This window comes from Colletotrichum acutatum (assembly GCF_030867785.1).
Source record: "Colletotrichum acutatum strain CBS 112980 chromosome Unknown BDZ83scaffold_254, whole genome shotgun sequence".
NCBI classification, from domain to species: domain Eukaryota; kingdom Fungi; phylum Ascomycota; class Sordariomycetes; order Glomerellales; family Glomerellaceae; genus Colletotrichum; species Colletotrichum acutatum.
In genome coordinates this window covers 1067-27432 of record NW_026849248.1, presented here as the reverse complement: position 1 = coordinate 27432, position 26366 = coordinate 1067, and the positions used below count along the sequence as shown (strand labels likewise).

At 42.9% G+C, this 26366-nt stretch overlaps 6 protein-coding genes across 6 annotated transcripts; 3 read left to right on the top strand and 3 right to left on the bottom strand.

Annotated features, from left to right (window-relative positions):
* Positions 1-226: 226 nt before the first annotated feature.
* BDZ83DRAFT_713849 (GDSL-like Lipase/Acylhydrolase) lies at positions 227-1538 on the top strand (the record flags this gene model as incomplete). Its single annotated transcript, XM_060511646.1, has 3 exons — positions 227-623; positions 704-1146; positions 1210-1538. Exons 1-3 carry the CDS (start codon positions 508-510, stop codon positions 1536-1538), a joined length of 888 nt encoding a protein of 295 aa, XP_060357513.1. The 5' UTR covers positions 227-507.
* A 442-nt stretch (positions 1539-1980) lies between these two features.
* On the top strand, positions 1981-3073 carry BDZ83DRAFT_658189 (uncharacterized protein; the record flags this gene model as incomplete). Its single annotated transcript, XM_060511014.1, has 3 exons — positions 1981-2630; positions 2681-2850; positions 2898-3073. 3 exons carry the CDS (start codon positions 1981-1983, stop codon positions 3071-3073), a joined length of 996 nt encoding a protein of 331 aa, XP_060357512.1.
* A 1693-nt stretch (positions 3074-4766) lies between these two features.
* BDZ83DRAFT_594750 (major facilitator superfamily domain-containing protein) lies at positions 4767-6772 on the bottom strand (the record flags this gene model as incomplete). The annotated part of the gene is made up of 5 exons (XM_060506732.1): positions 4767-5443; positions 5494-6006; positions 6069-6120; positions 6180-6365; positions 6419-6772. The coding sequence occupies 5 exons, from the start codon at positions 6770-6772 to the stop codon at positions 4767-4769; spliced, it is 1782 nt and encodes a 593-aa protein (XP_060357511.1).
* A 1256-nt stretch (positions 6773-8028) lies between these two features.
* BDZ83DRAFT_594754 (uncharacterized protein) lies at positions 8029-11775 on the bottom strand (the record flags this gene model as incomplete). Its single annotated transcript, XM_060506733.1, has 5 exons — positions 8029-10203; positions 10241-10894; positions 10954-11373; positions 11435-11487; positions 11541-11775. The coding sequence occupies 5 exons, from the start codon at positions 11773-11775 to the stop codon at positions 8029-8031; spliced, it is 3537 nt and encodes a 1178-aa protein (XP_060357510.1).
* A 1220-nt stretch (positions 11776-12995) lies between these two features.
* BDZ83DRAFT_594749 (Pyoverdine/dityrosine biosynthesis protein-domain-containing protein) lies at positions 12996-14127 on the top strand (the record flags this gene model as incomplete). Its single annotated transcript, XM_060506731.1, has 3 exons — positions 12996-13344; positions 13398-13783; positions 13852-14127. 3 exons carry the CDS (start codon positions 12996-12998, stop codon positions 14125-14127), a joined length of 1011 nt encoding a protein of 336 aa, XP_060357509.1.
* Positions 14128-15051: 924 nt separating this feature from the next.
* Positions 15052-15957, bottom strand: BDZ83DRAFT_594740 (isoprenoid synthase domain-containing protein; the record flags this gene model as incomplete). The annotated part of the gene is made up of 2 exons (XM_060506730.1): positions 15052-15370; positions 15419-15957. 2 exons carry the CDS (start codon positions 15955-15957, stop codon positions 15052-15054), a joined length of 858 nt encoding a protein of 285 aa, XP_060357508.1.
* Between the last annotated feature and the right edge of the window lie 10409 nt (positions 15958-26366).

The following is a 26366-nucleotide window of genomic DNA, read 5'->3' as shown; positions in this document are numbered from 1 at the left end:
GACCGAGATGGAGCGGCTAACCGCAACGTCTATCGAGTTCAAACACCAAAGAGAAGCTCGATGGCGCGCTTCGGCCCCGCATGCCCCAGCGGAGCGCCTGCAATCTCGCCCCTTTTGGAATTTGCACCGCCTAGGCCCGAGCTTCAACTGGGAGTTCCACCAATCGCATTGAACAGCACGTTGGCCGAGTATGGGGAATTCAATGTACTGCAAACGCAGAGTGACGAAGTCTTTTTGATCAAGAGCCCCTTGGTGCCGAACTCTCTTGCTCTTGGTCAACGGGTGGAAGGGGGAGCCAAGCCGCCAGTATAATATGTAAAGCACCACGCGTCCCACGCGAGCCGGCCGTCTGAACTGTTCACCTGTACTATTCACAGTCGTCCCGTCTCTCGTTGGTGTTCCCTGCACGGTTTCTCAACCTCTCATTCGCTTCTCATTCTTCCTATTCACTATCCTTCTTATTGTTGATACTTTGCTGGTACATAACGTTACAATCCCTGGCCCAAAATGAAGTCCTTCACCCAAGCCCTTTCCCTGGCAGCCGGCCTGTCCCTGTCCTTTGCCAGTCCCACTCCGGCCGTCTTCCCGAGACAGACCAACAGTTCCAAGAACCTGATCGTCTTGTAAGTCACCTGCGTACCCGTTTCGGTGGAATGATAAGAGAAGAAGAGAGCTCCATCTGACTCGGATACTCTACCTGCAGCGGCGACTCTTACTCCACTGTCGGCTTCTGGCCCGGCGGCACCCTCCCGGCTGCCGGAAACCCGCTCGGCAACCCCTCCCTACCCGGCCAGACCACTTCTAGCGGCTTGAACTGGGTCGGCCATCTCACGAGCACCCTCAACACATCGACCATCTTGACCTACGACTTTGCCGTGACCGGCGCCACCACCGATAAGGATATCGTCGACACTTATGCCCAGTACTGCGTCGACGACCAGGTGGATCAGTACAAGCAGTACGTATCTAGCGTCGTCAACAAGGACAACGCCCTCGTCGCCGTCTGGATCGGCATCAACGATGTCGGCGAGCCGTTTTGGGACAAGGTGTCTGCGCCTGTCACCAAGATCATGGACCGCTACTTTGAGCTCCTTCAGACTCTTGCCGATGACGGTCTGAAGAACTTTGTCCTGCTCTCCGTGCCTCGTATGTTACACCCCGAAACCAACCTCCTCTTCAATGTGTTTGGCCCTAACACACCCCTGCCAGCCTTCTCTGATCAGATTCCTGCCATGATCGGCCAGTCCGAGACTGACCTGACCCGCCTGCGTTCCGACATCACGTCGTACAACGCCGCCCTCGAGACCCGCCTCGCCACATTCAAGTCCGCCAATAGCGGCGTCAAGGGTCTCGTCTTTGACACCAAGCCCTCGTTCGACACCGTTGTCGAGAACTTTGCGCAGTATGGCGCCAAGGATGCTACCTGCTACGGTTCTAGTGATTGCATCTGGGCCGACAACTACCACGCCGGCCTGGCTATCCACAAGCTTCTCGCCCAGAACCTGGTCAAGGGTGTTGCCGCAAACTTTGTCTTCTAAATAAGGTAGATACTTACATGTCAGGAAGATGGTGGACAGTAAATACAATTTTGAATGTAGATGAGCACTCACAGCTCTCATTCACACTTACCTTGCTTCGACTTGCTGCATCCACTTGAACGTGAACCTGACTTACTCTTGGAACAGTTCCAGCCCGCAAGAGCATGCCCCCATGTCTTGGTGTTCATTGACCAAGAACAAAACAAGATGCTTCACTCGGGCGTAGAGCCACGGCAGTCGGGCAACTAAGAATAATGTCACAATAAAACAAAAAGGAAAACCAGCGGAATTCGAAACCAATGTCATGCAATCCATAGGTTCAAGTGTTTGGCTGATTAGAAGACCAAACGATGACCTAGCTTCATCGAAAAACGTATGTCGGGTTTAATATGTAGTGGTACAAATGCTAAAAGCCAATAAAGATCACCAGCGCGAGATGAACATGACTAGAAGCATCGTCTCCCGCGAGGGCCAGCCGGTCGTCGCCGTCAACCCCACAAATCCTGACGATATTGTCTTCGTGTCGACACGCTTCCATCCTCTACCTGAATTTGAGCCCGTTGGGTGTTGTTTTCTGACCTACACACTCGACCGCGGAATCACCTGGAATAACGTCACAGCGGATTACCCCTTAAGTGCCGCCCCGAAGTGCGGCGAGCCACAGGTCTCTACCGACGCGAATGGAACTTTCTACCTCCTCAACAACCAGGTTTTCTCTGGTTTGAAAAATAAAATGGCCGCTCATGCCCAGTTGTCTAAGTCCATTGACGGAGGCAAGACGTGGAGCGTTCCATCTGTGGCGCCGCTTCATATGCAAGGTGCAACAAAGCTGCGGGTCGACGTGGCTACGAGAAAGGTATACACAGATGGTGCATCATCTTGGGAATACCCAGCAGCTGTGTCTGTCAGCTCAGACAGTTGCGAGACCTGGGCTGCCTTCAATCAAACCCCCGGTCCCGTGGACGTTTGCCCGGACTATCAAATTCCAGACCTGCCTCCCATCTGTGGATTCCCCGGCAGATCCGTTGCAGTTCATGATGGAATTCTGGCTTCGGCCGCGCGGAGGGTTCAAACGGGCACCCAGAGATGTACGTGAGCCATGACGAGGGCGTCACATGGGAGACATTTCCCTTGGTTGATAGCCGGGGCAACTTCGTGGCAAACGGTACCGGCGCGATGCTGGCCAAGTCTGGCATTGGTCTTCCCAGTGATCCCACGCCGTGGGCGTCTGCAGACCCTGCCTCAACGGGTCATTTGGCCCTTATGGTTCCACGCGACTCTACGCTGGAGATTTACATCACGGATAACGCAGGTGAAAACTTCACAGGCCCAACCATCATTCAGACTCCTGATGCGCAGCGCCCTTCGACCTTGGCCCGAATGACCTCCTTGGTGTCATGTGGCGCACCAACTCGTCGGGTATTCTCGATGTTTACTCGACGGTATCTTTTGACGGCGGACGTAACTTTGCTGCGCCAATCAAGGTCACAGGACAGCCGCAGCCTGTTGGTCAAAATGGTCAGCCAGGCGACTGAGCTTCCTTTGTCTCGCTCACTCATACCTATGCTTACGTTGCCTGGTCTGACGGAAGCGATGGCTTACTGGACGCTGTTTCTGCTGAGGTGCCCCTGGATCTGTTTCAAACCACGCCTCAGGCTGCGGAGGTATTTGAAAGTATCAGAAGTTCCGATATGGCGGCTCAGAACCTGCGCATATGTGAAAAGAAGTATGTACAATAAGAGCCAATAGCCGTCTGCTGGCACTGATTAATATTACCACCCAAGATGAAACGGCGAGTTCCTACCCGAAGTCAATTGAAAGCCCCGGCTTGACATTTGCTCTGAGGGCAGTCGAACCCTTGTATCTTAATTTCCTATGGTTCTCTACCACATACACTTTGAAGACCCCAAACGCAATGAGCTGTTACGGGATTGCTCACTTAAGATGCCAGGGTAATAACGCCGGATGCTTTGAACCACTCTCACGTTTCGCCTGCCTTTGCCGCACAGGCTACAACCAATCACGTTTGTAGTCGGTCATATCTATTCGACTCCTACTTGCAATAATAAACTACATAATCAATGAAAAGCTTTCCCCAAAATCAGCTGTTACCAGTGCTTCACTGCTTCGATAATCATATTATCTCTTTAATTGTATTGCTTGCATTGTGCCCCTGACATCAAGAGCAAGGCTGCACTGTACAGCAGGCCCCAATGTTCTCCTGCTGAAGCAGTGTTGCCACAAATACGAGTCAGTGAACTCGGTCAAGGCTTGCTTTGAGACTGCCATCTTCGACGCCAATTCTCAAACTTGCCATGCTTCATAGAGTCTAGCGGTTTTGCAGGCCCTGGCTAAAGCTATCGAAGGCCACACCCATTGGCGATGCGCTATGGAGTCCCATGCTATCGCTCAGTTGATTTTCTAGAAGACCAATTCTCTTCCACTCTTCTAGCTGCCGCTTGTAGCAAGCCGGGTTTCGTTAATGGCACTAAAACAGCTAGACAAAGAACATGCCGAGAGAAAGTTATTCATTCAGATCACCAGACAAAGGAGCAACCACCTTACAAAGCGACATTTATGGTCTCCCTGGATTCGTTCCCGGGTATAACAGTAAATTGGTCTATCACTGGCATAAAAACATTAACAACAGCGAGAACGAACCGTTTAGGATCGGGGCAAAGACAGCACCGCAACAAACTGGGAAGGGTTCTTTAAATAGCCGCATACTCGTCGTAAAGCCTATGATAATAGAGGTACTATAGTAACCCTATAGCCCTAAAAGTAATTAAAGCTTACTGATTAATAAGAGCACACTCTTGAACTTAGCAAATACCTCTACGTAGCAATTAAATGTATTAATAACTTGATTGCTGGAAAAGCTATGGAAGTCTGTTCTTGAGCCCGGCTGAAGTCCACCCTATGTGTAAGTCCTGATCCTGATTATATCCTTCGTAATGCTCTGTTCGCTATTGTGCGACCGTTCACCGAACAGTTATCCGTCCTAGTTGTTTACGATTGTCCGTCTTACTTATCTATGGGCGTTCGTTCTGTATCTTATCGTGTGATTGTAGTTACGTTATTTATCCTACAATTCTTCCGTTCCCGAGAGGAGTTATCTAGGTCCCGCACCCCTGTATATATAGTGTGGTAGCCGCCGCAGGCCTTGTGGGCCAGGCCCTGGCTCTGTAATGCACGCCGGGTCCTAGCAGTTGACACTTGTACTTTTTTTCAGACGGGCACTGCAGGCTCAGTCTTCTTTCTGTGACCGTCAGAGCCCTGCTTAACCGACTTCCATTGGAAGAACAGGCAGCAGATGAAGGCACAGGCAGCACAAGCTAGGGTGATATAGAATGTGTCTCGGAGACCCTTCATATACGCCTTGAGGATAGTGTCAAAAGCATCTAGTCGACCCATTCTGCGGAGTACACCCTTGACCTCCGAGGCACCACTGTTGATGAAGATGGTAGGGTCAATCCCGATGCTGTCGTCGTTGATAGTGTCAATGAGGCCGTTCTGCAAGACAGTTTGGGCAACAGCAACAAAAAGAGCCCCCCCGAGAGCTTGGAAGAACTGGACCGCGGCAGTACCAACAGGAACCCATTCCTGAGGTAATACAGTCTGCACGATCAAGACACCAATTTGGAAACCGGCGCCAAGTCCAAGGCCCGCGATGACCTGATAGCCAAACCACTCCTTCAGGGGCGAAACGACGTCGAGGGCGGTGAGCATCCCACTACCAACTGTAAATAGAATCATGCAAGGGATGATGACAAAGTTATAGTAGCCGACAGCAGTAATGACGCCCCCCGAGACGATAGCGCTGATAACGGTTGAGAGCAAGAGAGGTAAAATCTTGATTCCAGCCTGGACAGCGCTCACACCCTGAATGGCCTGGAAGTAGAGAGCTAGGCTGCGTTAGCAGAGCGCCCCATGAGAAGAACAACAGGAAACATACAGAGGTAGTATATAAGGGGAAAGAAGCCGGCCCCAAAGAACATAGCGAAGAGCATTGCCAATAAGACGTTGCGGTTTTTGAATAAACGTGGGGGCAGAGTTCCTTGGTCACCTTTCCAGAACTGAATGGCGATGAAGATGGCGATCATGGCACCGAAGCCACAGAAGAGACCGATAATGCGCGAGTTGCTCCAGGGATAATCGGCACCCCCCCACTGCAGGGCAAGAAGCAGACAGATAATGGCAGGGGTGAAGATGGCGGCACCAGCAAGATCAAGTTGTCGGACACGTTTTATGAAGGGCATGTTGCGGGACTCGGCCGAGTTACGATTAACATGGACGAAGAAGAAGACGATCAGCATGGCGAGGCCGCCGATAGGAAGGTTGATATAAAAACACCATCGCCAGGTGGCATGGTCGGTGAAGGCACCTCCAAGAAGAGGCCCTGCAACGGATGCGATTCCCCACATGCCACCAACCAGACCAAAGGCAAGGGGACGCTTCTCCAAGGGCACTAAGGGAACGTTAGTGGGGCTCATGTTGGTGATGTAGACCGTGGTGTTTGAGGTGACATACTGATCAGGGAGATAATGACAATGGATCCGGAGAAAAGACCCGCGGTTCCAATCTGAGAAGCTCAATCAGTAGGAGCACAAGAACTGGTCCATTGGATTAAGGATAGCATACTCCAGCAATGGCACGACCGACAATGAAGACGACTGAGGATGGCGCAACGGCAGAGATCAGACTGCCAATTTCAAAGACGAAGACGGCTGTAAGGTAGGCAATCTTCACATTGAAGTGCTTGTAGACAGCTCCGTACATGGGCTGGAGAGCTGTGGTGGTGAGCAAGTAAGAGGAGCCATACCAACCCTGAGACCTGTTAGCGGATTTCTCTGCTGGAAGCTTTTCGATAAATAGCTCACAATATCCTTGACACTCTGGAATTGTGCCGTGATTGCACCCAGCGCAGGAGCAATGATAGTCTGATCTAGAGCAACGAGGAAGATGGCAAGGCACAGGGAAAAGATAACCAGGGCAAGCTTGGCAGTCGAAGGGTACTCGGGCTGGTCGTTGTTGGCCTGATCAACACCAGAGACAGAGCCTCCAGTGGCGGAGCCGGCGCGCTGCTCGACGTTGGCGTTGGCCTCGGCCTCGGACTTGGCCTGGGCGGAGAGATCGACAATGTTGGAGCCGACTTCGGTCTTGTCATCCGACGAGAGACGTTTCTCGTCGAGGACGAGGGCTGTGGTCGCTGCAGCGTGAGTGGTTGTGGTCATTGTGGAGTTTGCAGTCAATCGATTCTTCGGACGGACGCAGCTTTCGGGGGAAAGGAAGTTATCTGTCTTATCACAAGCTCTTCCTCTCTTTATGTGTCTCTCTTTGTCTAGAGCTGGATCTGGGCGCCGTAGGCGAGTTTGATTTGATCGCCCGATCCCTTCTCGAGGGAGTATTTGATCCTGGGTTGAATACCTCGAGAAGCTCTAAAGCACAAATGGAACAAGAAGAAAAGGGAAAAAAGATGGACGGACCAAAAGATTGTTAAACAAATACCTACGTCAGTCCCGGGGTTGAGACGTGGGCTCGTTGCATCCGGAGAAAAAAAGGAAGAAGAGAGGACGCTAGCGGACAAACTACTTAGGGATGGTCATTATTGTGCGTAGTGTATTCTCTAGAGAAGAGCGGCGGCTGATTCAAATGACAAGTTACGAGGAAGGGTAACAGCTTGATCGCATCCTTGTCTGTTGTGTGTCGTATCTTGACGGAGTAACTCCCTAGTCACTCGAGGATCTACCTAGCAGTACGTGGGGGGCTAGACTGGTCTGCCGTTGAGTTTTGACTCTGAGTCCTAGTTCATGCCGCCGTGGACTGCGGGCCGATCCGTTGGATGTACTGGCAGTATATGTTTTCTTTTTAAACTTTCTTAGTCATTTTACATCTGTTTAACCTATGTAGATGATAGCCTCACACTCCTGCTACCAACCCCTTGCTGGTTTAGTATATCTTTTCCAAGCCGAATTCTTCCTGATCAGTAAACTAAACTAAGGAGAAGCGCACCAACCGGCTGCTCTTCCCCTTTCCCCTTTCCGCTTTCTACTTTCCCTCTTTCCAACGTCTTTTCCCGGTCGTCGACACTTATCTTTGTTGCATTATTTTGAGACCACACCCACACCCTTCTCGGCATGATGTAGCTTTTGTCTAGTGTAGTGTAGAGTTTACTAGACAATGGTTATCTGGCTAATGTTGCGGCCTGGTTCAGGCAATATATTGACGAAGGGGCTGGCTGGATTGCCGGTCGGGACCTTTGGCTTTAATGTTGGGTTTCAATGGCTGGACCCATCACCCATTGATCCCCCGACAATTGTAACACGATGAAGTTCTCTCGAATAGGCTTAAGGGACCAAAATCACTCCATGCTGATGGTACTATTCTGGGCTCGTGCAATGTGTTGGCCCCCTTGTGTCGGCACGGCGAAGGGCTCTGTTCGATGGAACAAAGCCGGTTTAAGCTTGCTGAGGTAACCCGCCTGATAAAGCTAACCTACAAACCTACAATACCCAGTGAACTCGCCATCTGCCAGTAGCACATCAAGTTCTTCTGGCAGCGTGCCAATGACAAGCTCGATACCACCGTCCTCGCGCAGTGGATGTATAACCAACATCCGGAATGCCGCGTTGATAGCATCCATTTGCACGCGCATTGCAGACGGCACACCGCCATCATCCAGGAACTCGTCGCCGAAAGAGATAGCATTCGTCTGGAAAAGCATCAAATTATTAACGGCGGTGTGCATCCCCTCCATCCCCATGCACGCAGTAGTCACCTTGGTGTAGTCCGGCACTGACTGCAGCAGCGTGAATGCATCATGGACTAATGAAGGTGTGATGTGTACAGCAGCAGCGCGGAGCACCTGTGCAATCTGCGCCACTGTTGTTTCTGTGCCGCAGAGCGTAGCCACCGGCATGCTCGGCCGGTTGATGACAACGAGATTGCCCATGTACGACTCTGGCAGCAGCTTTGAGAAATACGGCCTGGCATCGATAGGCAACTCAACGATGGCCATTTCATCCGTTTCAAAGGTCTCGTTGCGCAGCTGTGTCGCCACATGGTGACGCGCTTTGACGGCCGCTCGCCAAACGAATGCTTGGATCATGTCGCTGTCCGAGATGAGGCCCCCGGCTACGGGGTCAGTCAGAACGTCTTGCCGGAGCTGCTCAACCATTTCGGCCGGAATGATAAAGGTGGATGAATCCAAATGCCGGCCGTCGGCAGGGGGGATCGGCGGCCATTGAGTGTTCCGGGGGAAGAACGGAGCCGGAGGGAGCGGCGACTCGGTGACGAGGTTCTTAATTTCGGTCACGCACTCTGTCCCTGTCTCGGCCGGATCCGGGATGTCGATGAAGCCCCATACGTTCTTGTCTACATGGCCTGCCGGTTTCGCATACCCCTCCATCTCGTATAGAATTTGCGGAAGATTACGGTTCAAACTCTCTTTGTCCAGCCAGGCGCACGTCGCCGAGGCATCGCCTTGCACATAACGACAGCATTCACCCCAGATACGCATCACCATAATGGTGCCTGTGCCGTCAAAGCATTGGTGGTGCATGTTGATGGCCAAGATACAACCACCAGTGATAAAGTTGGCCTGTGCGATGAACACGTCGGCTGGCAGCGGCGGCAGCAACGGGCATGAAAGTACGACGTCATCCGCAAACCCTGAAGACGCGAAGCCACCGGCACGAAGCTCCGCAAAGGACGGGAGCACCGCCGAAAGGTCTTGATAACGCAGCTGTTGTGGCCCGGACGACTCGGTCTTGTGGTTCGCCGCCGCCGTACAAGGCACCGGGGGAAGCGAAATGCGCATGTCACCCTTCTTGTACCCTATTTCGTCCTTCGAACAGGGCATCAGCTTACTCTCTAGCTCCGGAATGAGTGTCATGGCCCGGTGCAGCCCTGCCTGTAATCGTGCAAACACGTCTTCAAAACGGGCGCCCTCGCGGAGCTGGTAGAAAAACTTCATGCCCAGATATATGTTGGGGCTCATCTGGTCAAACGGGCTGACTTTTTGCGAGAGACGCGTGCGGTGCAAATTGATCATGCGGTACATCTCGGCCACGTTGCCTGCAACCGCTTCATTCGAAGCTGATCCGTCGGCCGCCTTCCTGTGCATGTCGGCCACCAGCTGGGCCAACGTCGCCGAGAACTGGCGGAGTGTAGGGCTGCCGTAGAGATGCCTTGGGGCCAACAGGTCACGTAGCCCGGTGGCTACGCGGAGAGTCTTGATAGCACGAAAAACGAGCAGCGAGTCGAAGCCCATAGCGAAGAGGTCATCGTCGGGTGTGGCCTTCTTAACAGCAGGCGAGAGACTGCCTAAGACGTGACGGACGGCATCGGTGATGGAAGCAATAGCACTGGTGTCTATAGCTAAGAACTGGGTGTCTTGATGCAACCGCGAGCTATAGAAGCGCTCGATGTAATCAGCATACGCCTCGAGCGTGGCTCGTCGCTTCACCGTCCCCTTATCAGTGCGGGAAAAAGGCGTATCTAGCTCAGCGAAAGCGACGTAATCCCTTTGCACCTGATTTTTGTGCAATGACAATGCGTTGGCGCGTTCAATTGCAGCCCAGATACTATCCCATACCTCGTTGTTCTTGGAAGTTGGTTCTTCAAGCTCAATTAGCAGACCTGCCTGAGGCTTGCCTGTTCCGATCTAGAAACGTTAGCTAGGTTTGATCAACATGTAGAACGGAATGACTTGCCATCAGACAACCCTTGATATCAGGATGCGTGGTGACTAAAGCCTCTGTTTCCAATGGTGAGATCTTGTAGCCATTAGACAACACAACGATGTCGTCATTGCGCCCTTTGTATGCCCATAGATTCGGCTTAGTAGGGTGCTTGGTGTATAGATCTTTAAGGTTGACACTCCTATCATCCGGGAAAGTGTGAAAGATACCTTGGAACAGGGGCCAGTGGTCGTTGCGATGTACCCAATGTTCATAGACGCCTGACTCTACTTCCTTGAACTCGAACCCGGAGAATGGGTGAAAGGCGAAATAGTACCAGTCTTGTCTTTCTACCCACAAATTCCCCATAAACAGGCCTTCTGTAGTACCAGTCAAGTTCAGAACTCGGACGACATCGTTTACTTTTGATCCGATGAGAGGGCTGACTGGGCCACCGGAAGCGCAGATGAATTTGGATTGCTTGAGCTTGACCAAAACATCGGGCGTTTCACCAAGCTCATCGACTAGTGAGGGAACCATGCTCCAAATATCGATCTCTGCATGGTCTGCAAGTGATTCTATAAGGTTCATGTTAGGCACTACACCTTGAGGGCCCATGATACAGTGTAGACCGAAGAGAGACGGCAGGAGAATGTTCATGATGATACCGGCGCCCTGTGAAGGTGATCTCAGTTAGAAGGAGGCTTTTGGTGTTACAGCGGGGCCAGAAATACGTGACTCATTGGAAATGATGAGTATATTCGATCCCCATCGATCCAATTGTTTGTCCATGGTGACAGCCCGTCATCTCCTTCGATATGTGGGAGCAGTCGCACAGCATCCATTGTGCCGATCAGGCCGTGGGACCATGCGATCGGCTTCGGAAGGCCAGTCGATCCGGAGGTATGAAGTACACAAAACGGGGTTTGAGAAGCTTCGTCAAACGACTTAGTATATGAGTACGATTCAGTTGTCTCGGCATTGAGCAGATCGTCCACTTCTGGTAAATGGAACACCTTCATACTGCGCTTCTGCAGGATGTCATCCACCAGAGGACATGAATACCCGCATGGGTTGACCCAGATGCTGCATTTTGCAGCTTCAAGCACTGTGAGTGCACCTTCGGTGCTGTTCTTGGGAGACAGAAATAGAGCCTCCATTGAATGCATTAGAAACGTGCGGCTAGGCTTGAAAAGCTTGACGTATTTCACTCACAGTGCAGCCAACCTTGACACATGCATACGTCAATAGAACGTGTCGGAGGTCATCTTCTGGAGTCAGTAAAGCAAGTATCCTGTCAGCAATAGGTTTCTTCACTTACGAGGCCCAATGTAAGCCACTGTCCGGACATCACTGCTTTCTCCAACCTGACTATGCAGCCACCAAGCGGTCTTGTCAACTGCTTTTGCAAAAGCTCGAGCAGATATGTCCTGGAACCCATAAGAGATATTCGAGGAATTTGCCACCGAGTATAAGATGCGGTGAGGTTCAACAGAAGCCAAACTGTCTAATATCTGGGGAATCAACCGCCGACCATATTGCTCTGGGACAGTCATTGTCGCAAGGTATCAGTATATTGTTTGGAGAGATGCGAGTATGAATTGGAGCTGTCAAAAAACGAGACCTGACGAGAAGGTGCTGAGAGTAGGATAGGAGAAGAGGAGCAACTTGCTGGGGGGATAACGAGGTCTCAGGCGTCCATTTGACGCTCACAACCCGCCTTTGAGCGTGAATAAAAGGCGTGAAAAGACGACCGGATCTATTGGTTACTCAGCATGATAATTCTGGGCTCAGCACGTTTGATGATTCGCCGCAAATCCTTGCTGTCTCCTGAAAGATCGACAACACTAAAAGGTGTAGTACTGGGCCTCAAATGGACGGCAGACGCGCATGGGTCGGATCAACGCCTCATATATGCCGCCGATGAGCTTGAAAGGCCAAACTTTCCTTTGAGTTCGAAGCGGCAGCCTCGTATCGAGAACACCGAATAGCGACAATACACTGTGAGGCGAGACGGGGACGCCTGCACATATATCACCATCGGTAGTCTGTGCTACTTCCGAGGGATACAACCTTCCTTTCGTCTGTAAACCGAGAACTGAGCCTCGCCTCGAATGGCAGCATAGATATCACCCCTGGTATTTTGGAGGCCCGTCCCGCTCAGCAGGGGTGTAAACCTTCATCCTTTCGTACCAGTCGAGAACTGCATGAGCTAGCAAAAGTAGCAAGTCGAAAACTAGGTGCAGAGGATTGAATTCGTGCCTTCCCTTGTCGTGTACTTGGGTGTACATTCAATTCAAGAGGGTAGCTCGGGAGATACGGGAAGTTCCGCTGCAGGCCTAGACGCCTGGCTGAGAATTGGGGCCTCGTGGAGGACTGCCGGAGCACTCAACTTCGAGCCGCGGTTCCTGTGAGTTTGGCCGCACCTCTGAGTGTCACCAGTCCCCGGTGTATTCGCGACACAATTTTACCAGATTGCCAGTAGCTCACGACTTTGGAGCCCTCTTCCACATGTCTGCAGACCTTCTTCAGATAGCCCATTATAGACCAGTGGCAGTGAAAGACTTTGGGCCGACTTGTCGAGAATGAACTGCATCTGTATGGCTGAGCATGTATTTAAAACCCTGAGCTCTTCTCTCAGTCCTACATCACCCCGGCCAATTCCTTCTGAATTAAATTCCCCTTCACACAATCTGTCGCTCAGTTCATGGATTCCGACTTGAGAATTTCGCTACACGGCAAAGATTTCGCTCACGCCACTGATGCGAATCCGAAGATGATATGGAAGAGGAATAAGACAGATGAGACGTCTGCCAGGATTCTTGCCATCATCTTCGAGTACGCCCTCGACAAGTTTGACAATTCCAAGGACCTGCATGCTGCCGGTATGACCAAGTTTTTGTCCGTCATCAATGGTTTCGTCACAGCAGATAAGCCGATTGATATGTGTCTCCCGGCATTTCCGTTCAAGTCGGCCAATAAAGCGGACAAAGTCCTCGGCTCCCTGCCAGACAAGGCCGAGGAGCTAGCCCTCCAGCGGCTTAACGCCATCTGTCTACGGATACGAGATATATACAGTCCGGGTGCTAGGATTACTATTATTTCAGACGGTCTGGTCTACAACGGTTGAGTTACCCCATCTCATATACTGGCTTCGCTAAGATGCCCTTCTTCGCAGACTTACTATGTATCCCAGACCGCGATACGTGGGCCTACGGCGAGGCTCTACGGGCTATAGCTGTCAAGCAAAGCTTTAACCGGATTAACTTCTCCTGCCTCAAAGAGCTCCTTGAATTTCCCCTTTCTGAGCGGATGAGCGAGATTGTCTACATTGCCAATGCGACCAACCTTCGCCGGTATCTTCTAAATAAATATGGTAAAGAGGACCTTGACATCAACTACGAGATTGCCACACAGCCTGATACCCTGATGACCTATTGTGGATATAGGAGGTTTCTTGAATCAGACTTGCAACACATCTTCCCAACCGGCAAGAATAGGTCTCATAACAGCTATAAGCGAGACATCAAGTACCTCGCTAGGGAAATGATGATCCGCGGATATGTATGTTCTGTACTATTTGGGCTGTGAAGGCCGCCTTGTTAGCGTACCGTACCTCTGATGCAGAACAGGCTTTTGCTGGCGCTATCAAGGCTGCTTTCCCCAACCATCTCCGCCTGTCTATCCATCATTCCACAGGCGAGCATAAGGTGTCTTTGAGTTTGCTACACACCGAGACGGGCTATACGACGCCGTGGCACTGCTGCGTCGCGCTCATGGCCAATGGGGAATGGCTGAGCGCCCCTATTAGCACATTCAAAGATGACCCATATTTTGATGTTATTTTTGAGGATGGACGGCCTAGTTATTTCCGTGAGAAGCTGTATCGGGATGAGGATAGAAAGTAGGAAGAGGGGAGCAGCACTCGATGAAGCCACTCAGCCGAACACAGCTCTGACTCACCTGGAGAGCTATGTGTCTCAGCCTGTGGAGATACATCAGGATTATGAACGTGTTACCTCAATTGACGTTGCTTTGTGTATTCACGCTCGTTTAGCGCCTTACCACCTGTACGCATGTAATGAGCCCAGACATCTCAGCTCTCCGGAGAGCCGAGGAAAGAATCATGCAGGCCACTTCCATAGTTGGAATCACTGAAAACGTTATTTCTACGCTTGGTTTAGCGCTGGTTCAGTGCGCCCCTCGGCAAGGCGCCGAAAACTAGGACAGGTCAAGTGTCAGGTGCCCCCCTCCCCCCCTCCTTTGCCTCCGGGGCAGCTCCGGGGGAAGCGCCGAAGCCCACTCGGAACGGGACATCACTTTCTCGGCGAACTGTTTCATAAAGATGGAATCTCCGCACCGTAAGAAAGGGGCTCGATTCGAACAATAGTCATAATTGACCCCTAGCTTGGTATCACTTGTTGACTCGAATACTCTATACGGACCCAGCCTCTCTGGCAGCAAGCCCGCTCGTCATTCAACGACGTTAACGTGTGCGAGTGATTGCTTAAAGAAGTCTACTATGTTGAGGGAGCAGCGACGACCTTAAGACTACTTGTGGGATAGTTGGACTTGCCTGCTCAGGATGTAATACTAGTACGGTAGTTTATTCGTCGTTGATTGAGAAAAGACACGGTTCTTGTTCAGTAGAATGCAACGCAGGCTCCTCTCGTGTAGATATAGATGTGTCTATCCTTAGAAAACAAGTAAGTGGAGTTTGTCTGACATCTGTTCGGAATGATTGTGCTTATGCTTCATCAGGCCCCGAATCAATTTGCATGAAAACCATGACCACCTGGAAATGCAAAGCTATTTCTCGGATTATGATGTACTCATTCGTCTCGGCTCATTTGCTCGAACAATTGGCCGATCCTGTGTTCGAATGGAGCAAGGGGGTGCTCCTCGCCGATTCCTAGATCGGCCAACTTGTATCGGGGGTTCGTCGTATGCATCGCCATATAGCCTCTGACACTGTCGTTCCAGGACTGTTCGTATATGCCCCTTCCCTTGAGGATCTGCTCAACCCGCCTCGCTGATGCTATTGACTCTCGGTTTACTTCCGCTACCACAGCCAGCACTGGCTTGCCAGTACACGTGGCGCGGTTATGAACATAGTTTCTCGTATCTCCGCCCAGCTCCTCCTTATAGAAACTGGAGAACGTTAGCAGCTTTCTCGAAATAATAACGCAGCTTACTTACGACAAGACGTCATTAGAGATATTAATAAAATTAGCCATGTCTGGGATTGCCTCTAGAAAGGCTCCGACATCCGGGTATAGCGCTTTGGGATAGCAAAACACAGCATAGGCCTGGTCCATGCCCGACATGTCTCGATAAAAGTCTGGGAACTTCTGCCCTGCCGGTGTGACAGGCATGTGTTGAAAACCGCTGTGTCGTTCCAACAAATTACTCGTCAGGAACTTGAGCACCGAGATCTGCAGCATGTTCGCTAGGACGGTGTCGAAGTGGTCATGGGCTTCGCGAAGAAGGCCGGCAATTCCCTCAAGTAGGTTGTTTGGCTGGGGCTCGCCTCGGAATAAACGTTCATGAAAAAGGAGCGCCTCCCCTACCATCTGGTTGCTTTGCCCTACGATATCATCGTACTGAACGACAAGCCACGTGAAGAGTCCGACGTATCCCTGGACTTCAACTGGATGCCTGGGATGGGCGAGCTGACTGATGTTAGAATCACATTGAAAAGAATAATACTGGAGCTCGACACACCAATCCTTCAGCATAACCCAGACGAAACCCCTTCGCAGAGATGTGAGTATCAAGAGGAACTCCAATCTCAACAGCCCTCCTGTACATGTACGCCAGGAGTACCTCAACAGCTTCACCTTCCAGCCGTGGGGCACCCCGATAGTTCAAATGTGCTAGCATATGGGCACAAATGGGGGCAACAAGGGCAGCCAGGCGCTTGGGATGATCAGCTAGGTCATCATCCTGTCTGATGTGTTTTTCGAAGAGCCCATTCAAGGAACTGAAGAGCCGTCGCCACATGGCCCCGACGCCGGCCTGTGTGCAAGACATTACGATCGAATAGCAGTTGATCTTATGGACGAGATGATGATGAAAAAGAGAGAGAGAAGTGAGGAGTTAGAGCTAGTTCGTTCATAAGAAGAGCGTTGATCTGTGTGACATTGATTTTGTTTGATGGAGGAATGTTGGCTTTATATGAGAAAGCTGATGTAAATGCTGACAGGCTCTTGACTTCTGGCTCTTCCAAAATGCTGGGAACCTTATCGATGGACGTCTCGACGTGTCTACGTATCGTGCAATTTCTGGTCAAGCTCCCACCTCTCAAGGTCAGAGAGGTTTAGCGGTTCCTCGTTTCCTAATATTGCCTGATCTAGCGATGATCGCAAACCCCTTCCAATTCGGTACGGAAATACCGCCTAGTCACACGTAGCCACCCTGCGCCTAGGTGTTCCAACATGGTCTTATTCAACGGAAATAGTGACTTAATATCCGGTTAAGTCATCTAGCTGCACCTATAAAGGCACCCATCAAGACCTAGCATGTAACAATAACGAAGAAAAAGATGATTAGCTGATATTTCAATCACTTGAGTTCTGGAAATGCAGTAATTATCTTTATTCAGATCTCATAATATTTGCTAGCCGCGATTTTGTTAATTCTGGGGGAGAAAGGTGAACATCGAAGCCCCTGGTCCGTAAATGCGTGGCCTGACTGTTCCTTCCTAAACTATCATGTCTTTGTAATGTACAGCATGCCTTCATTGACGGAGCAAGACGTAGCTTTTCATCGACAGATGCAGTCACGGAACTAAATTCTGCATTGTCCCTCTAGAGGACTGTTCAAGTTGCATTGAAGCCCCTTGTTTTCAACACGTCACGATTAGGGTTCTAGAGTCGCAGTGTATATGACCTTCAGGGAGGCAAGACGAGGATCCATCCGCATTGTGCAGTAAGCAGATGCCGTGATTAACAACCCACGCACGCAGGTAACCGACATATACGAGTAGATACCGCGATAGCAAAGACGGGTGAGGTCGTCATAAACGGTAGCTTTCTCATCCCTGTATAAAGATACTTCCAGTGCCGACAGGATCATCCTCAACGGCCGCTCCGTTACTATCACGACGTACGTCTCGCTAGTGCCGAAGCATGTTCGTGCCATCTTTTATCTAGCTATCACACAGCGCTATTAGTATATACCAGCCAGATAGCACTATAAGGTACTACGACTTTCCTCTCGTCTGATTCTTCTTAGTATATACGATTAAAATATAAGTGAATTCTTTATAAAGTTTTTAATAACTAAAAACTAATTTTTCTTATGAAATATTCTTATAAGTGCCTTATAGCTCTTTATTACGACCCAACGTGCATAACTAAGACCAGGGCCCGCCCCGCAGGCCCGCAGCGGCTACGGCGCACTATATATACGTTAGATAGAATAGATATATTATTTAAAAGAACGGAAGAACTATAGAATAAGTTATATATAAATAAAAAGGTGATTAAGTAATAAAGTAATTATAGTAATTACTCCGAGTAAGCGCTTACTAGGATCTACTTAGTGATTATTAATAAATAGAATATATATAAGATAAAGGATATATTTAAAAACGAGACTTATATATAATATAAACTTAAGCCGGGCTTAAAAATAGACTTTTTATAACTTCTTTAGTAATTAACTTAATATTAAATCTTATAATTACTTTTAGTTATTTTTATTAAAAACACTTTTTAATAAAACTATAATTAATTACTAAAGCTTTATTTATTTTATAATTTATAAATATAGCTTTAAAGAAGCTATTTATAATTATAATACTATTTATTTAGCTTTTATAGCCTTAACTTCTATTAATATACTTATTACGACTAGCTAGCCGTAACACTTTTATTAAATATTATATTAATATTAATCTTTTTTAATTAAGTCGTATGAAGACTTTATAATATTCTAAGAGTTAATTACTATTTTAAATCTAAATATTATTAAAGTATTTAAGTATTGAATTGCTATTTAAACTTAAAATTGTTATAATTAAGAGCGGCTTTTAAAAGAATAACTACTCTTTCTAATTAACTTTTAAAGCTTATATATTATATCTAGGTCATTAAATTAAAGAATATTAAAAAAGTTTAAAGTTTTAAAGTTATAACTATATTGCTTAACCAATAATTAATAACCTAGACTATTTTAAATAATATATATATAATCTACTTAGCATTATTTAAAGCTTTATAAATATAGAGTTAATCTTAATAAAATTATAAATTGTATAATATAGTAGTATAAAATAAGAAAAAGTATAAAAATTAGTTACAAAAGCTGGCTATAAAAGTAAAAAGCGGCCTTTAATTAGAAAATATTTAAAGTTTAATAGTACCGTAAAAGATTTTTTAAAAAGAGCTAAAAAGATCAATTTTATATTATTTTTATTTATATTGATGCTAACTTTTTTAAGCGTAGTATAGTTATATAAATAACTTAATAATTTAATTATAATAACTAATAAAAGCTAATAAAAAGAGTAATAAAAAGCCTTTATATAGAGTTATCATTATAAATATTATAAATACCTAAGCTTTATAAAATTGAGATCTAATAACGTAATATTAGGTTCAAAATAATACTCTAGAAAAAGCTTATGCTAGGAATAGATAAACACCGAGCCGTCGCCGTTGAAATATGAACCATATGTCCAAAATGGATCTCTCAACTTATTGTTAGACGCACTGGGACGATGCTCCATTAGGCTTCTACTAAATTCACTATACGGAAAGATATATGTGGACGTGTCGACACTCGGATTATCCAAGTCTCACGCAAAGTTAATGACGAAATTGGCTTACGCTGGGATAGTAAAGTCTCTTAAGGTACTCCTGGTCTGCCATCCAGACGGTGATTAGCGCAGACAAAATACCCAAAGTCTACATACTGCGCAGCTGGGATCAAGGAAAGCCCTAATTACTTAGTGCTTGTATGATGTGGCTTCTAGAACTAATAGGCTTCAATGAGGGGATCGAGCTATGCGTTTATATGAACGGCACAGTATCTCCTAACGCACGGATTAGCGTCCAAGCTTATATTCCTTGAGCCTGATAACCGAACCCTCCCTCGTAACTCACGAGGTAGCGCAGTCATAATCAGCTGATAGGAAGATCAATTACAAGCGCTTTAGTCTAACTCTGGGAGTACTGCTACCCTTGCCTAACATCGACTTGGCAAGACTATGAATATCTCGGATGGAAAGAGGTCAGCACAAAGTAATACATTGAGTGTCTCTTGCTTGGCCCACTTCCTGAGTGCTGCATGAATCGAGGATAGTCGGTGGATGTGATCTACAATTGCCGCTGCATAGCGAATACTGTTTTGAGAAGTAGTGCTGATGAACCCTGGCAGCAGCGGGTGGGACATGGGTCCCTCCATACAGGTCAGGCTGTCTAGGTTACTAGTGTACTGATGCGCAAGCGACTCTGCTTGAGCGTGCTTATGCGTGGGCGGCTCTGCTTGAGCGTAATCCTGCGCAAGCAAATTTGCTTGGGCGGCATGTAAGATTGGGCAGGCATGCCGAGGCAGTCTTCTGCGTCTGCAGCTACTCTACTGACAAATTTCATCAGGGTCATGCCTGCTCGGGTTGAGGCAGCCACAGTGCAAGCTCCCCATTCGACCCATATTTGGGGCAGAAATCCATCGCGTTGAAGGGTAGTGAGCACTCATGGGACCGTCGGGAAAGCGACCCCGCGCAGATTGTCTAGTTTCGGAGTCGCTCTAGGATGTGCTATACGATCTCCTCAGAATGGGAAAGCACCCACCGCGGGGTTGCAGGAACCATATCAGCTACAAGGTCCATCATTGCTAGCTCTTTGAAAGCTCGCGGTTGAATCGGGCATGTGCAAGGTTCGTGTTCACGCAATTAAACGCACTAACGGAGTATTAATGTTTACGTTGTGGTATTTGATTAGTTTGAGTATGCTATTTGGGTACTAATGTGATTATTCCGCGCTACTTTATAAATGATCGCAGGCCGATTCGCTCGGCTCTTATTTAACTTTTTTCGTTTGGGAGGAAGTAGGTTGTACCTAGGAAGCGCTCCGGTATGTTATCTATGGCCTTGTTCCGTGGTATGCTAAACTATGACCGATGTAACGAATTACATTATCAGCAGCCCTAGGCTCCTGAGGCCTGCAGAGGCTGCAAGGCTTATACTGGGGTATAGAATAATGGCGTTGCTTGGGGTAGTAAAGATAGGCGGTATAAGCTATCTTTCCGTGATCCGAATAGCTCGTTAGCTACTAGTACAAGGCGGCTGCCGTTGCTAAAGTTGAAACTTTTGGGCCTGGCGTTGGTAAGGTTTCAAGTATTATTGAACGGGCGCTTCAACTAAGATAAGCTAGAAAGAAAGTCAGTACTCTGACAGGCGGATAGGGCGCAAACAACAGTCTTGCCAAGAATAAACAAGCGTTGAGGTGCAGCAACGACGAAAACTGGTTGTCTAATCACCACCGTACGTAGCGTGCTTATCTATATGTCCTTCAGGCCAACCAGTGATACGTGGCCCACGGCAGGGTCTTGTATCTATGCTTTCCTCTGTCCTTTGGATAACTCGGCAAGCGCACTCCTCTTTCAACAAGAGCGGACGGCACATGGTCCAGTACGCATCGGCATCGAGACGGGGTGCCCTCCCTTCAAAAGCGAAAGCGTGGCTGACTAAGCTGGTAAAGCCGACAATCAGCATTAAAACCCCCTGTGCGTAGAAGTTATTAACCTTGCCTCTGAGGCGAAGCATTGTAATAGTTGACGATAGGGTGACTGTGATTGAGTATTTGTACAATGTGAGCCGAGATGCTTGAGCTATGCAATGTCCTTGCTTTGCGTCGACCTGCCTAATCCCTTTTTCTAGACCTATTTCGACCCTATATTTTCGAACGGGGGGAGTGCGCTTAAGGGATAAGTTTAGGGTTTACTAAATAAAGTTATTAAGCTATAGCTTACGATTTAAATAATTATTACAAAGTCCGCTATATATTTAATACTAAACTTATAATATTAGCTTATATTTTATTACTATAGTCTATATTTTTAATAAATATAGCTTTACGAAATTAGTAAATATATATTATAGCTAGCTAGTTATAGTAAATATATTAATAAAAGTTAAGGCTACGAAAGCTAAATAAATAATATCGTAGTTATAAATAGTTTTTTTAAAGCTATATTTATAAATTATAAAATAAATAAAGCTTTAATAATTAATTATAGTTTTATTAAAAGGGGTTTTTAATAAAAATAGTTAAAAGCGATTATAAAACTTAATATTAAGTTAATTATTAAAGAAGCTATAAAAAGTCTATTTTTAAGCCCGGTTTAAATTTATATTATATATAAGTCTCGTTTTTAAATATATTTTTTATTTTTTAAATTATTTTTAATTAATCTAATTTATAATAATCGTTTAGTTTTTAAATCGTATTAAATTATTTTCATTTAAAATAATCTCTATTTTATTATTATATAATTTATTTATAGTTCTTCTATTTTATAAAGAGTAGTTATATCTCTATTTTATTTATATATATAATATACTATAACTACTATAATTAATAAACTAGTTTTTAAATTAGTTATATATATTAAATCATAATATTAACCTCTTTTTTTAAAGGTCTAGTCCTATAAATTTATAAATAAATAATTATAGCCTAAGTTAAAGTCCGTTAAGTTTATTTTTATAATATCTTAATATTATATAGTAGTTTTTTTCTAGCTTTATAAGTATAAAAGATCGACTTTAACGGGATTAGGCTTTTAAAAGAAATTATATAATATAATATACTTTTTAACTATATAATATATATAATATACTTTAAATAAGCGCTTAACTTAGTATAATAATTTCGATATAAAAACCGCTATATAATTCGGGATAAGTAAATTACCTTATATAGTAATAATAGTTAAAAAGGTTAACTATAGAGGTTAGTTATAGAGGTTAGTTATAAAGGTTAAAAGCGGCCCTTAATTATAAAAGTTCTAAATTTTAATAGCGACGTAGAGGTTTTTAAAAAAAGGGCTAAAAGAGTTAATATTTAGCTATTTAAAGCTTATAAAAATTCTTTTTATTTTTATTACTTTTTATATTATTTATAAGCTTCTCTCTATTTAAACTAAATAAATTACTAAATAAACCTATTAAATAAACTTATTAATATATAAATTATTAATTAAATAACTAGTTAAATAATTAATTAGAATTAATTAAAAGTCCGGCTAGTTAAACTATATTAACGAGAACTTAACGATACCCTTTAATAAATTTACCCCCCTTAAACTAAGCCCCTTTTTTAATTAACTTAACGCCGTAGCTATTATAATTAATATAAATATATTTAAAAAATAACAAAGTACTTTTTAATAATATAGAATTTAGCTAAGTAATAGTACGAACGTCGTAAACGGCCGGGCTAGTATTAATATTAAAATTTAATATATTAATATTAGTTTAACTATAATAATTAAAATAGGTAGGCCGGAAATATATAAGGTTAGGATAATAAACTAGTATTTAAAACGGCTTTTATAAGCCCCCCTAAGTAACGATAATATTTATATAAAAGAAGAGATTATATTAAACCTAGCTATTTATATAGGCTAGTACTAAAAGGTTTTATATATATTAAAATAAGTAAAGCTCGCCTTTTAAATAGGTAGTAAAAAGTTAGGAGCTGTTTTAGTTAGTAATAAGGTTTAGAGCGTAATATACTTAGTTTTTTTTAATACATAATATATAGTACGGCCCCGGCGGATTGCTTTATTAGGGGGATATTTTAATATTATATTAGATTGTATTTAAAGATCCGATTTTTATAAAACTCGTTATAATAAAATTAAATATAATTATTAAGCTTTTAGTATTTTTATAGAATATAGAGGTTATAACGTAATACCGTGCTCTCTTTATTTTAAACATAATTATATATATAAAATAGATTTATTTAATTTAAAACGTTATAATAAATACGTTATTTATAATTTAATAAATTATAATAATAATAATATAGTAAACGTTTATAAATTTATTTTTTATTTTTTATTTATTATTTATAATATTAATTTATTATAATAAATTATTATTTTAAAAAATAAAAAAAAATAAAGCGTAAAGAGTAAAAGGCTAAAGAGGTTTAAAAAGTATTATAGACTTAGTTAGTAACTACTTTAGGTCGTTTATTTAATTTAAAAAAATAAAAAAGTTTTTAAAAGAGCGTAGTTTAGATTTTATTTATTATAAAATATAGTTTATTAAAGAATAAGAGGCTAAGAAAAGGTTTTTAAAAATATAGGAAATATATATTATAAAGGATTTAGCTACTTAAAGTACTCTAAATAAAACTAATTAATCTTTTTTAAATATTAGTTTTATAAATTTAGAGCTTTTAATTATAAATAAGCTTTTTAAGCCTTAGTCGTTTTTTTATAGTTATTAAAAAATATTATATATTTTTAAAATTATTATACGTTTTATATATTTTCTTTATATTTATAGTTCTTTTATTTAATTAAAAGTTTTATATTTCGCTCTTAACTCTATAGTTAATAATTTTTTTAACTTTATATTTCTATTCGTTTAGTTTTATAATAATATAATCTTTTATATATAAACCCTTAGGTATTAATTTAAAAAATAAAAAATAAAAAACTAAATAATATTTTATTATATCTAGGAATTTTAGTTCGTAGTTAATAAATAAGACTTTTTTAAATAATTTTAAAAGGTCTACGTTTTTTATAATTTAATTTATTATTTAGTTATTTTATTTTAATATTATAATAAAGAAAATAGGTATTATCCTCTTTTTTTAAAGTTAATCTTTTAATCTTTAATCTATTTACGTTTTTCTTTTTATATATTAATATATAAATTTAAGGTTTAAAAAAACTTTTTTTTAGAGTTCTCTAAGTTTTATAACGTCTATTATTACTTTTATAGCTTATAGTCTTTATTATACTTTTTTATATACTATTAATTAAAATCCGTAATTAAATTAAAACGGAGATTCCTTTATATTTTTATTAACTATATTATTATATATAAATTAAGTTATTAATAATAATACTATCTAGTTATTTTAATTGTAATTTATATAATAACGGAGATATATTTTAAAAATCTAGTTAATTCTTTTTGTTTATTTATCGGTTTATAAATAAAAAGAGGTTGATAGTTTATAATTTATATTAAGTTATAAAATTAGGGATTTTTAAAACTTTAAAATAAATAAAGAGCTTTTATTAAATACTATTTCTTTTAATATATTATAGTTAATAATAATAATTTTAAAGAACGTATATATTAACTTTTCTATACTATTAACTTCTTTATAGAGTATAAAGTAAGTAAATTTAATAAGTTAATTAACTATAATTAAAATACTATTATATTATATATTTATAAGTCCTTTTAATAGAGCAATCTACTAGGGCCGTACTATATATTATATATTAAAAAAAACTAAGTATATATTACGACTTAATATATATAATAAAACTAGGGCCTGCCCTATAAAATCTATAGCGGCTATTATACTATATATATAGAAACGACGGACTTAGGACGACCCTTTTTAAGATAAAAGAACTATAAATAAATTATATAACTACGATTATATAATAAAATAAAGAACGGACGCCTATAAATAAATAGGATATATAATTATAAATAAATAGGACGGACGACCGTTTAGTAAATAGTTAAATAGTAATAAATAAAAATATTATAAAAGATATATTTAGGAACGAGACTTATATATAATATAGATTTAAGCCGGGCTTAAAAATAAACTTTTTATAGCTTCTTTAATAATTAACTTAGTATTAAATCTTACAATTACTTTTAATTATTTTTATTAAAAATCCTTTTTAATAAAACTATAATTAATTATTAAAGCTTTATTTACTTTACTATTTATAGATATAGCTTTAGGGAAGCTATTTACGACTACGATACTATTTATTTAGCCTTTATAGCTTTAACTTTTATTAATACATTTATTATAACTAGCTAGCTATAATAATTCCGTTACTTTTTAGTACTTTTTATAGCTTACGTAAGCTTATATAAGTAGAATTGCTTATATAATTAATACCTATAATAATCTATAGAAATTGTAAATTAATATAATATATAATATGCTTACGTAACATAAGGAATAAGGTAAATAATAAGGTAAGTAAATTTACCTTTGAAATAAAAATCTCTATAGTTAAAAAACGCTACCTCTAACTTTTATAACTAACCTCTATAGTTAACCTTTTTAGCTACTACCGCTATATAAACAGTAACTTACTTATACTAAATTATATAGCGGTTTTTATATCGAAATTACTATATTAAATTAAACGTATATTTAGAATATATTATATATATTATATAATTAAAAAATATACTATATTATATAATTCCTTTTAAAAGCCTAATCCCGTTAAAGTCGATTTTTTATATTTATAAAGCTAAAATAAATATAAAAACCTATATATTATAGGTTTTTATATTTATCTACATACTGTCTTTTCTACTTATCTAATCGCGCGTGCGCTTATATAATACTAGTGGATTTCCAGATAAGCGGGTCCTAGGTTAACCCTTTATATATTACTTTCGTTTATATTATATAATTACTTTACGGCTACTTCCGGGCAATAGCGCTTTTAAACTAAACTAGTTCGGCCCTACCTATTAAGCTAATTACGATAAGTTATTATATTACTAATCCGGTTATATAATTAATTACGTAATTCCGGTATACAATATAGAATTTATAATACGCGTATATATAAAGTAATAAATTAACGTTATTTTAATTAGCTATATATAGCCGCCCCTACCGAGGGGTCACGGGGTACGTATTCCGGTTATATAGTCGCTAGTTATATAAGCCGAAGAACGTCGACTACGGGCGTATTCGAACCGCCTTCTTTAGAAACGTACTAAAAATTAGCCGAGACGCTTAGACTTCCTAGACTTATACTACTAAGCCACGCAGCTATATAAAAACTATAATGTATAATTTATAAATATCTCCTTAATAAAGTAATTTACCGAGGCCATACTATATATTATATATTAAAGAAAACTAAGTATATTACGCTCTAAACCTAATTATTA